At 31.7% G+C, this 12936-nt stretch overlaps 1 protein-coding gene, 1 non-coding gene and 1 pseudogene across 2 annotated transcripts; 2 read left to right on the top strand and 1 right to left on the bottom strand.

Moving 5' to 3' along the window:
- Nucleotides 1-837: 837 nt before the first annotated feature.
- LOC111315073 (alcohol acyltransferase 9-like) lies at nucleotides 838-3171 on the bottom strand. The gene is made up of 2 exons (XM_022916689.2): nucleotides 2398-3171; nucleotides 838-1870 (listed from the first exon to the last, which is right to left on the bottom strand). Exons 1-2 carry the CDS (start codon nucleotides 2824-2826, stop codon nucleotides 962-964), a joined length of 1338 nt encoding a protein of 445 aa, XP_022772424.2. The 5' UTR covers nucleotides 2827-3171; the 3' UTR covers nucleotides 838-961.
- Nucleotides 3172-5313: 2142 nt separating this feature from the next.
- On the top strand, nucleotides 5314-5386 carry TRNAF-GAA (transfer RNA phenylalanine (anticodon GAA)). Its single transcript has one exon. It is a non-coding gene; the product is annotated as a tRNA-Phe (tRNA).
- A 391-nt stretch (nucleotides 5387-5777) lies between these two features.
- LOC111315072 (mitogen-activated protein kinase homolog NTF3-like) lies at nucleotides 5778-8662 on the top strand (annotated as a pseudogene).
- The last annotated feature ends 4274 nt before the right edge of the window (nucleotides 8663-12936 follow it).

Below are 12936 nucleotides of genomic sequence, written 5' to 3'. Positions count from 1 at the left end.
GGACACTCCAAATTTTTCTAAACGATGATGACCACTGATCTACTGGAATAATTTATGTATGACTTTTTCAGATTTGCATGTCTCTTAGTTTGGCAAAATCTCTTTTTTTTTTTGCAGCAATGAATTCGATGTATTTGACCTAAATGATGGCAATCCACAAAGTTTGATTTACAAAGAACACGCCAGAAAAAAGTGACATTGCTGTAGATTTGGGGTCTGCTATCATGGCATGTTAGCTAGGTTTTACAAATCTTTTTCATTGAGTTATTCATCTAATATTTATTCATTTATTTTATACTTAGATCTTTGTTAACATTTGTGTCTTAAATTGATATAATATTGAATTTTATTTTAACGATAAGGATTCAATTATGATAATCTCAATTATATTAAAAAATTTTTAAGTTCTTAATTTTTAGTATTTTATTTTAAATAATTGAATGAAAATTAGAGTTGTTAAACAAACTATTTTAATAATAGGAAGGCAACAAGAAAATATGTATATCTATAACATATAATAAACTTTAAATTAGATTCATAACATGTACTGTCCATAAAATTTTTAAATTTCATAAAATATGTTAAAATGTTATCACATATCTTATTATTTATTATATGAATTTATCAATATTTAATTATATCCTATTAGAGTGTGGCAATCCTCTAACTTTGTAAATGAAAATTTGAAACTCCATTTAACTGTAAATGAAATGATTTTTTTTCAATATTTATTAATTAATAGTCTTTTTTTTTTTTCTGAAGGGATTAGTAATATTATTATAGACTTTAGTCTTTGTTAATGTTTCAGGCGAAACATAATATCAAATTTAACTACTTTTCCAAAATAAACAAGAAATCATATATTCACCTTTAGATATTCAAATTACAGTAAATTTCTGTCATTATTACCAAAGAAAGTTAAAAAAAAAAAAAAAAAAAACTTTGAAGGACACTCTTCAAATTAAACCATTTTGTTCTCCGTTCCATTTTCTTCTTTATCCAAACCCTCCTTCATAAAATACTCGAACTTTTCAACCGCACACTCTGGCACCGAAACTTGCACTCTTACTGCATCAAAATTACCCACCACCGGTAAAAACAAACAGTAAATATCACTTGTCAGTGGGCCCATATGCAAAGGCTTCCCTTCTCCAAAATCCAAATCCTCTAATCCTAACTTAGTCCATTGAGAAATTACCAGGCTCGAAGAAGTATCCGTTTTGACATTTTTGTCCTCCAACAAATCAATCATTGACCTCACATGCTCATCGGTTAAACTGGATTTAGCTTGCTGGATTAACTTTATCCCGTGGTGTAAATTCGGGGAAACCAAGTCCTTTACAGCGGTCTCAGCGCATGCGAGAACAAATCCATTCCCGTAATACCCCTGCGGCATTTCCGGATTTACCTTTTTCCTGACGCTGACGGAGAACAGGAGCTTGACATTGAAGGAAGGGGACAGGTCCAAGGAACGAACCCACGAGCGCCAGGTGTGCGAGGCCAGTGCCTCAAAGGTGGTGCATTTGAGAGATGGAACGCATTGTCGTTTTAGTAGCAGGACGTGGAAGGCGGTGAAGGTTAAGGATGTTGGCACCAGTGGCTGGGACTGCAGATACTCGTTGATGTCCAAGTGTGCATTATTGTCTTTGAGGGTATTTTTGGTATACCCCAGGTGGGTGTTGGTTATTTGAGGAGGATCTCGGGGTTTCAACACGTGGCGGCAATGAAAGGGTGTGATGGGAAGATCAGGAGTTGGCTTGTTGTTCACGTGGGCCCAGGAGTGCAGGAACTGGGATGTGCCAATGCCGTCACATATACAATGATTAATCGCGGTGCAGAGGATCATACCTCCACACTGGAGATTCGTTACCTGCATTGTAAATAAAAATTAAAAGAAATAATTAAAGTTTTAAGACATAATTTCAAATTTTCAATTTTGACTAATTTATTGACATTACAATTAAAACAATGAAAAAAAAACACCAACAGTGTAATGAAAGGAACAAGAGAGAGGACCAAATAGCAAGGAGTAGGGTCATTTTCTTTGAAAATGAACATGTCCAATTTTACAACAGAAAGACAAACGGTGTCGTCGGCAATGCAATGTCTGATGGCTGACTGAGAAAACACGGAAGGAGAACAGAGTGACGTCGTTTGCCTTTGTACGGTGACAGAATTTTGTTTGATGGTTGCGTTACCAATGAAATAAATAGTATATTATACAAAAGAGAAAGATGGCATTGAAGAACTGTATTTTTCTATAATTATTAAAGATGGGAATCTTAACTTCAAAAAATATATGTTTTTTTCTATCTGAAATTGAATTGATTAAGAAAGGAACAAATTAAAGGAACCAAGAATAAGTTTTGAATAATATATAGTATGATGGAAGCTGACCTGAACTACAAGTGGAGGTATATCAATGAAAGAGTGAGCTTCAACCCTGTAAAGGAGCTTCCTCCAAGACCTGTTTGGTTTCCGGGAAATCTCAAGAAACTCATCACAAGTGATATCCATGAAAGCATCAGCAAAGACAGCACCTTCACCATTGCAATCAATCTCCAGCTTCTGATTGTCAAAGCTGCATGTTCTTAACCTCCCAGCTAATGGGTAGTAATCTACAAGAACTTTGGAGAGAGAATATTTCAAGATATCTAGGCTAACAGCTTTCTTGAAAAGGTATAGATATTTGATGGAGAATCTAAGGAACTTTTGATCATCAAGGTTGGAGAGATACAAGGAATGCTTTGGGGTTGGGGTGTTTGGAATGATTAAGGTTGGCTTGTCTTGGTAAAAACAATCTGGGAGTTCTGGAGATTTCAACATGTTTAAACTACAGCCTTTTTTTGCTCTTGCAACAGTTGAGAAAGAAACAGAGAGAGAAAGAGGTTAGAAGGAGTTGATTGAAAGACAAAGGATGGACAGAGTGAGATAAAGAGAAGGAAGAGCTCTGCAGACATTGAGAGAACAACAAAAGCAGTGGGACAAGTCAAGATCTACGTTTGGATATGGTGATAGTACGATCAGATTCCTTTACGGGAGGGGAGGAGATGGGGGAGAGGCTACGCAGAAGGCTCGCATATGTGTGCTTATAATAAGCTCATATTTAACTTCTTATTTCTTTGATTACCATTTACTGGTACTTGGGCTCTTTATCATTGACATGCCAAATTCCAAAACCAGTTTTTTATTTTTGTTTTCGAGAACCGTGGTGGAATCTTGATTCCTGACTAAAACTCTGGGCCGCTACTTTTTTGGGTCTTGGAATGATCTGACAACACATGGATTCAAGCCTATCTGGCTCTGCTAAAAGCTTTTATCTGAACCAATTCCGTTAACCCACCAACCAGAGGGCAAAACTGACCATTTTTTTTGTTTTGGGTGTGGGGAGGTAGGGAGATGCTTACTGTTCAGAAAGTCCTTGGGTTCTTCCTTTAAATACTAGGATAAATAAACAGGAGAAACCAAACAATACTAAAATAAAATCAGGGATTTAGAAATTGTTATGTAATTTAGTTGAGAAATAAAGGATTCAGACATAATTTCCTTTCAAATGTTGTTCATCATAATTAAGAGGCCATTTTCATGGTTCCCCTTCTTCCCTTCTGTTTCTATTCAAACCATGGCATTGGCAACATGCTAGATGCCGCACATTTAAATTTTAAATTTGGTCTAAACTTTTTTCTAGTTTTAATGCGTTTTTTCTGGCTTGTTTGGAAGCAGAAAACAGCGTACCTGCCACAAGAAAGAACAAAAGGAGGGTGAAAAATCCAAATGAATGAATTGACGAAACATTTTGGAGGGGCCTGGAAATTGGTATATAGGACAATGGAAGGACTGTGTTTCCTGTTTGGGTGTTTGGGAACTACCCTTATGATGGATTTCATGTGCTCTGTCTCACTTTGTGTACATCTAGCGTTTTACTCAATTCGATTTTCCTTTTCTTTTCTTTTACCCCAGTAACTAGAAGAAACCAACTTCTTTTTTCATGGCTAACTAAAAGATTCAGCATTCAAAATTAGGCATCATAAACATATGGTAAGTAATATCCAGAAAAAAAAAAAATATATTAAAACACAAAACTTTCATGTCCAAAGAGAATCTGCATCTTAGTTTTGAGTTAGTTATGTCTCGTAATCAGAATGTAACAGGGAAACCTCAAATAAATCGATTTGGAATCAACTTTGGGTAGGGAACTTTTGTTCACCATATGCTACGTAAGGATAAGCGAAAGATTAGACCTTTCAGCTTTCTTTTTAACTCTAATGTGAAATTGCGGTAAAAGAGAATCCAGTTCCAAAATATATGCCATGGTCCTTTGGAGATTTTTTTTTATAAACAGTGAAATTTTGACGATTTTTTAAATTGATTAACAATCAAATTGACAGCAGTTCTAATCATCTGTCATTCAACCAAGATTGCCAAGGCCATTTTGCCTAATCGTATCATTATCATGTTTATAAATACTATACAGGAAAATATCACTGCTCCTTTGGAGACAAGGATATTCCTTCCCCGGAAAAGACATGACTACGATGCTGATTCCAAAACCCAAATGCACCAATTCCTGCTTAGCAGATGATATGAGTCAATTCGGGGTATCGATTTTGTTTTTCTTTTATTACAGCCATGTAACATCTTTCAAGGTGTATGCGCCGTTTGAAAGGAGCTGAAAAAAAACATGTTAGGGTATTTTAATATTTAAAAGGTAAAATAGATATTTATCTTAAATTATATTTGTATAAAATAATTGAGAAGTACAAATATTTTAATATTTTTAATAGAATTAACATATCAGATTAATTTAAAATTTTAAAGTTTACGACGGTTTAATCATCTCAATAATCTATCAATTAATACTTTAAATTGTTAATTTATCATGTTTTTAGTGAACAATTAATTACCAGCTTAATTTGGGCTTATGAAATCAGCAATAGTTCCTTACGCGGATAGATATTTTTAACCTATCTAAGTATTTTTGAAGTACAAACACTCTTTACTTTTAAACCTTTATTCATCTGATTTGAGTATAACTCTTGATCTTGGTCATTAATTGATCCTTTTTCTTACATTTTCAAGATTTTATTCTTACTAACAGTTGTCTTAAACAAAAAAAATTAAGAGATGAGCTGCAAATAATCATACCTGGAGCAACATACGAGTTTGCTTGCGTCACATATATCACGCATCGATATGGATTATAGGGTTGCCATCTGCGAAATCATGCCATGTGTAAAAGACAGACATTGGTCGGATGACCTTTCTATGGTAATAACGATTTTCTTCTTAATTCTATTGAATTAAAAAGCCAAGGCGGGGATAGCTCAGTTGGGAGAGCGTCAGACTGAAGATCTGAAGGTCGCGTGTTCGATCCACGCTCACCGCAACCCCAATCTTTTTAGCACTTGCAGCTGTGTCTTTGAAGTGGCTGATTATTTTGGACAGATTAATCACAGCCGGAGCAAATAAAAAGGAGGCTGATGATTTTCTATACATTTGTATATTTTATTTACTGATAAATATATCTGAATTTTGAGAGCTTATATATTACATGTGTATAATAGGTAGAATCGTTAAACGTTTTGAAATAAAATTAAATCTTTGATTTTTAATATTTGTAAATGCGTTTAAAAGCAAAAAAAGTTAATAAATAAATAGTAGAATAAAATTAAAGAGATGTGGTATATGGTATCGTTTACTCTTCTGTGAATTGTGAAACCAATAGAAAGTTGCCATTAAAAAGATAAACAATGCCTTTGAGAATCAGGTTGATGCGCCACTTAGAACTTTGCTTGAATTGAAGCTTCTCAGACTTCTTAGACAAGAAAATGTGATTGCTTTGAAAGATGTCAATGATGCCGATTCATAGGAGAAGCTTCAACGATGTTTATCTAGTTTAGGAACTTATGGATATGAATATGTATCAGATGATTAAGTCTTCTCAAGCGCTTTCAAATGATCACTGTCAGTATTTCCTCGTCCAGTTATCTATTTAATCCCTTTGGATTCAGAGATGGATTCATAATTTATGTTCACTGGAGTAACTAATATAAATATAAATCAACTCAAATGCATAAAAAATTATTTCATTTATATACAAAATTAACACATTATAATTATTTTTATGGGTTTTTTTAGTTTAAAAATAAACTTTTCAAACATTATCTCTTGTATTGGGATGGTAGTCTAAAATCTTGTTTTATAACTTTAGATCCGATAAAAATTATTTAAATCTAATTAAACATGAACTTATTTTGTAAAATGTTATGTGCCACTATTATTGATTTTGGATGATTCTTTCAAAATTGATTTTATCTTAGTAAGATATTTTTCACAAATAATTAAATTAGATAATTTAATTTATATAATTTCTAACAAATAAAAAGATAATATTGTAGTTTATACTAGATATCGAAATGTAATTATGCAGACAAAATCAATATGCATATTTTATTATATATTTTGAATTTTAATTAAATAATATAATTTTATAAGTAAAAAATAATTTCATAAAAATTAAATTATTTCATTGATCAACTTAAGAAAGTGCCACATTCTTCGATCTTAATCCACTTATAATATAAATATAAATAAATCATAAATTAAGCCCCAAATTAAATTATTTTACCAATATAAAATAATTTAAATAGTAAACAAATATTCTATCACATAAAGAAATGATAATAAATACAAAAAAAAGTAATTACTTACTTAAATTTATTGATGGAAGAAAAAAAATGTTCATCCTATAATTTGTTTGTTTGGTTTATTGGCTTTTATTTGTCATGTTATTTTTTTACTTCTATCCTTTGTCTATTGTAATTTTTATGGGTATGGACAAAGGGACAAATTATAGGTGGAGTAGAAATATTACTTTTTATTTTACTTTTATTGTTTTTTAAATAAAATGATTGTCCTTAAATAAAAAATTATATATAAATGTTTATTTTATTTATATCTATACATGTGACCTATTATTTTTTTAAAATAAGTCATTTATATTATAATTATAGTTTTGTTCTTTTAAATATTTATAAAAGTATCATATATATATATATATATTTTTTTTTTTTTTCATTTTTAGTAGGGGCAAGCTATAAAAGAATTAAATTTTTTAAGGATTTTTGTAATAACTTCTAAGAGATATTAGGATCTTAGTTGGGGCAGCTGCCGCCATTGCCCGCATTGTAGATCCGTCCCCATTTGCAAAGGCATGTATTGGAATAATAGTATTATATTTGGCTGTGGAGATTGTTATTTGATTTGGTTAATATGGATAACTGCTCTTGCTACATGGTATTACATTACACTTGAATGAAGTTAATATAAAGGATGTTTTATGTGCTTTCCTTTCTTGCAATTTCCCAATCACTGAATAGGACCGCCGTCCACTTGTTATATTCATTCTTAGCACCATATCGAATTATCGATGGAGAAAATTGTTTGTTCCTGCAAATTGATCTCCAATATTTTAGCATGACTAGGCAACAGCTAGGGACTGACTTGATGGGAGCTAGTTCATGGTAGCTTTGGGAGAAACATGTTCTAGGCATTCCAGCTTTTGAGGCATAATGTATTGGCCTAATATTACAAGCATAGTTAGCACTTTCATCACTAATAGATCTGGTACGATTATGCATCGAAAAGCTTTTATGCATAGGCCTACTGCTATTAAAATGAATTTCATTAGGAAGCATACTTCCAAGAGCTGTATCTGCCTGATTGCCACTTTCTTGAAGTCATTTGGACATAAAGAGACATCTAGCATATATAGACATGAGTTTTATATAGTAATTCATTTGAGATAATTATGTGGTGATTGAGGTTCTGGAGTTCTGCACTAAAGCTTCTATTGTGGCCAGGAAATGATCAAATATTTTAAAATCCTGTACTTTTGGTCGTAATTCATTCTCCTTCTTGCTGTTGCTTCGAGGCCTGAACTATCTTCACCCAGCAAATACTCTCCATCATGACCTGAAGCCTGGAAACCTTCTTATCAATGCAAATTGTGACCTTAAAATATGTGACTTTGGACTGGCAAGCACTAGCAATGCCAAGGTTCAGTTCATGACCGAGTATGTTGTCACTCGCTGGTACAGGGCCCCTGAGCTTCTCCTCTGCTGTGACAACTATGGAACATCCATTGATGTGTGGTCTGTTGGATGCCTCTTTGCAGAGCCTTTTGGCCGAAAACCCATCTTCCCTGGTGCAGAGTGTCTTAACCAACTTAAGCTATCATCAACATCCTTGGCAGCCAGAAGGAGGATCTTGAATTTACAGATAACCCCAAGGCAAGGAAGTACATCAAATCACTCCCATATTCCCTCGGAACGTATGCCCATCCTTTGGCAATTGATTTACTGCAAAAAATGCTTGTTTTTGACCTTTCAAAAAGGATTGGTGTAACTGAAGCACTCCAACACCCTTACATGGCACCCTTGTATGATCCCGACTGCAATCCTCCAGCCCAGGTGCCAATCGATCTTCACATAGATAAGGATTTAGGGGAAGAGATGATCAGGGAGATGGTGTGGAAGGAAATGCTTCACTACCATCTTGAAGCTGCTACAGTCGATGGTGAGGTGTGCGCCTAATCTTTTGCCCTTCTTGGTTCTGCAGTCCAGTCTACGAGGTTGTTTTACTACTGACGAGCAGGGTTTTGTCTTGGTGGTATTAGAAGCTATATTTGTCTGTGCTGCTACTTTATCGATTTAATAAGGGTTAATCTTTTGAATAGTTCTTAAATTATAATAAAATATTAAAATTTATATTTGAATTTTAAAATTTTTAATATAATATTTATATTATAAATTTATTAATTAATATAATATTTGAAAGATTAATTATCATTATTTAAAATTAACTACTTTAAAAAAAATCACATTAATTAAAAAATTTATAATTCGAATATCACATTAAAAATTTTTAAAATTTAGATATTATATTAAATATTTCACGATAATTCAAAAAAGTTCATAACATTGATCCTTTTAATAATGCAAAAAAAAACATGTGTCAATTGTCTTCTGTGATGCATGAGATAACTAAATTTTGTATCAACAGCTAGTTTTGGAGCTTGACCTCTTTCTATAAATGCCTGTTTTTTAAAAACCTTGTATATAAGGTTGTTGTTGTATGTGTCTAACTCTGAGAACTTTTTTACGTGTAAATTAAGTTTAGACATCAAGAATTATTATCAGCAGTGTAATTCGTATGAAGAAAGAACGTTTTCCTTGTTGGCTGTTGAATTTTCACCTGCTGCATTAGCTCAATGCTCACTTCTGCTGATGGCCCTTTGAGAAGCATTATTTAAGGGGTTTGGGCAGTGAATTTTATGAGGCGCTGTATTTTTTATATTTAGTAATAAATAATAAGTACTTCTGAAGATTAGAATTGGCAGCCCAAATTTATATTTTTTACCCCAATGTTGTTCAATTCATGATTCTAATTCACTAGCTCTCCATTTCGAAAATTATTAGAAGTATAGAACACAAGCAGGCTGATATCTTGGGCTGGATTCACTGTTATTCTGGTCTGATCATGGCGTTGTTCTATTTTCCTTTTCCATGTGTCTGGAATCTAAAGCCCAATGTTATCTGACGAGAAAGGGAGACCGTTTTTTTAAAATGAGGTCCAAAAAAAAAAGCCGGCAGGCTAAGTTGTTCTGGTGTGAATGCTCTCCGAATTTGTTTACTTTCTGGTACAAAGGTGGATTTGAACAAAAAGACCCGAGAAGGAGACGGGTCCACTTTTGATTCACTGGGGTCTTTCCCACCCGCGTGATGTCGCCTTTCAAGTGACTGCTTGAGGTTGCTATTGTTTTTTTGTTTAGCTGTTCTGCTTGCTTTTACGGCCGGACCCAACCTTCCAAGTAGGCTCCTTTTTAACGCAACTACCAGTCAGCAGCCACCTTTTCTTTTTCTTTGTGGCGGGCCACGTCCTATGAAGTTTTGTCCTCGAAAAGCCACTGACATATGCGTTAGCCTTACAACACTTAAAATTATGTGGTAATAACAATGTAAAGTAATAATCATCTGATCTCCAAAAAAATAATTAGACTGACAGCACCCTTCACTCTCTTTGCTGTGATTCGGTTTTACTGTTCTAAACTTTGTTTCTTTGGCAATTAATGTAAAAACTTGTCCACTATTAAGGATTATGTTAAATCCAGGAACCCACCACTACACTACAGTGGTTTTAACTTTTAACGATATTTTTTTATTGTTTAATGATATTTATTAACGTTATTATAAGATTACAATATTTTTTTAAAAATATCGATATTTTAGTAATATTTTAAAACATAAACGTCATTAAATTTAATGATATTTTCTAATAAAAAAGTTATTAAATTTAACGATATTTTTTAATATAAATATCATAAATTTAACGATATTTTTTGATATAAACATAACTAAATTCAGTATTTAATGATATTTTTAAATACAAACGTCGCTAAATAAAAAATTTTACTTTTTATTTAATTTTCTTTTAATATTTATTATTATAATAAAATAAAAATTGTTAAAAAAATAAAAATGAATTTAAATTCATAAACTGAATATTATAAATATTTAAATATCTAAATACATAATCTGTTCCAATATGTATGTAACATAAAGTTTAATATATGTAATAACATTTTACTTTGCATTTGTTTTCCTCTTGCCCATCAACGGACTCCATAGAAGGAGTTGCATTTGCTTTGAATGGAGCCTATAACATCTATTCCTCCTCTTGGCTTCAATTGCTAAAGAGAACATTTCACCACGAACCTCAAAATGTGTTGTTAGAATTGCATCACAGTACATTTCATTTATCTTCTCCACAACTTTATATTCCATCCTGATTGAAAAATGTCAATGGGTAAGCTATAACATGTAGCATAAAATTTGTAATGCAAGATAAAATCAAGGAAGATATACAAGATCTCATTGATCTACACCTAATTGATGCTAAAACAAGTGATCATAAATTGGAATTGAAAAGATCAATTAAGGAACCAAAAGGAAAATTGATTTGAATAACAAAAAATGCAAGAAAATACAAGAATTAACTAAAAACAACTAAAATATAAAGTGAAATTCAATCGAAACCTACTGAATTGATGAAAGAAAAAATTAGGTCTAGAAGCTTATAATGAAAATGAACTTGAAATGAGCTAAGAAACAATTCATCAATCAAGTTTGCTACAAAATTCAACAAGAAAATGAAGCAAAATAGAGAAAAACTAGCTTAATAAACTAACAACTCAAGTGATACTAAAAATAGAGAAAAATAGAGCATTAACAATTGAATCTATCCAAACACCAAATGAATTCATGAAAATAAATACAATAAATTAAAAAATAACAAGTAAACAGGTAAAACTAAGAATGTAAAATATAAGAGAATCAAATCGAACACCTAGAAGGAGAGAGGATAATCATTCATCAAGTTCTCATGCATGGATTGTTTCTACCTTCTGAATTCACCCTTAACTTTGAAGAATTAACTGTACTTGTACAAATGGAATTTGAGGCTGAATTTTTACTGGATTATAGCCTTATGAATTAAGAATCTAGAAAAAAAACTTGAAGTAAATCAAGCTAGAATTCATTGAGTTTTGATCAAAAGATTGAAGATAGGCCAGGTGCATAGTTTTGAAACCAGATTTGAGTTCAATGTGAATTTTATAGAATTTGAAAAGGAAATCGTGAGAATTTGTAAATTTCATTATGAAAACCTTAAAGAACATTCAAAAAGAGTGTAGGAAACCTAAAATTATAACAAGATTCAATTAAGAAAACTGAAAATGATAGCAAATCAGGTTCTAACAAGAAAAATGAAAAATAAAATATCAATGTTGTGCTCTAAGTTACACCAGCAAAAAAATATGGAAAACATAAACTTTTTATAAGACAACTGATTAGTCATAAAATATGGCTTAAACAAGGTTAAAAAAAGTATGAACAAGCATAAACAAATATCATACAAACATTCATGTGAAACTATGGCCTCTCACTTCAAAACCCATCAGCTTTTGACAAATTATTAAAAAAAGTTTTTTTTATAATAGAATACAAGATTCAAGTACATTATCATGAATTTATACTTTTATATAATTCTTTTGATTCAAAAGATTTTTTTTCAAAACAATTATGTTTCTCGCTTCCTCTCACACTTACCTAAGCACATTTAACACATTAAATCAAATAGCAAGCAAAGATTTTTATATTAAACTAGCAGAGATAAAGCAAGAATCAAGGCAAAGCATTCATATATAGATATGAGATAAGTGAGAGCAACATTGTGCTGAGTACTCAAAGAGCTTTTCAGTGGTTGAAAATATTAGAAAAGCTATCTTAGTATTGCAAAGAATGGAAAGCTCATGAGCTTTCTTGAAAAGTCCTTATCTCCTTTTTTAGAAAGTCACCTGCCTCGTTGCTACGTTATCAATCTTCTTGATTTGAATTTTCTTTCTCACCATTCTCTTCCAAGAAAAAAGTTGGGGAAAGAAAGGAAATTATAAAGGAGAAAGAAGGGTTTCAATTTTGAAAAAAAATTTTAGCCGCGCTATTTTGTCATGATAACGGCGTTTACTTTAAAAAAATGTCACTATTTACAAATAGGATTATTGAAGGTATTTTTTGACCAAAAACGCTTTCAATAATCCCCTTCATTTTATATGAGAAGATTATTAAATGCGTTTTTTTAACAAAAAACGTCTTTAATAGTTCTATCTAATTTTTTGAAGGGGATTATTGAATGTGTTTTCAGCAAAAAAATACTTTTAATAATCTCTTTCAATTTTTTATAAGGAATTATTGAACGCGTTTTTAGGTAAAAAATACATTGAATAATCTACTTATAAAAAATAAAGACGATTATTGAAGGCATTTTTTTGCCAAAAACACCTTCAATAATTTCGTTAAAAAATTGTAGAGGATTATTAAA

Source organism: Durio zibethinus, chromosome 20, assembly GCF_047325235.1.
Source record: "Durio zibethinus cultivar Kanyao isolate XHJ-2024 chromosome 20, ASM4732523v1, whole genome shotgun sequence".
Taxonomy (NCBI): Eukaryota; Viridiplantae; Streptophyta; class Magnoliopsida; order Malvales; family Malvaceae; genus Durio; species Durio zibethinus.
This window is presented reverse-complemented; position numbering and strand designations above follow the sequence as displayed.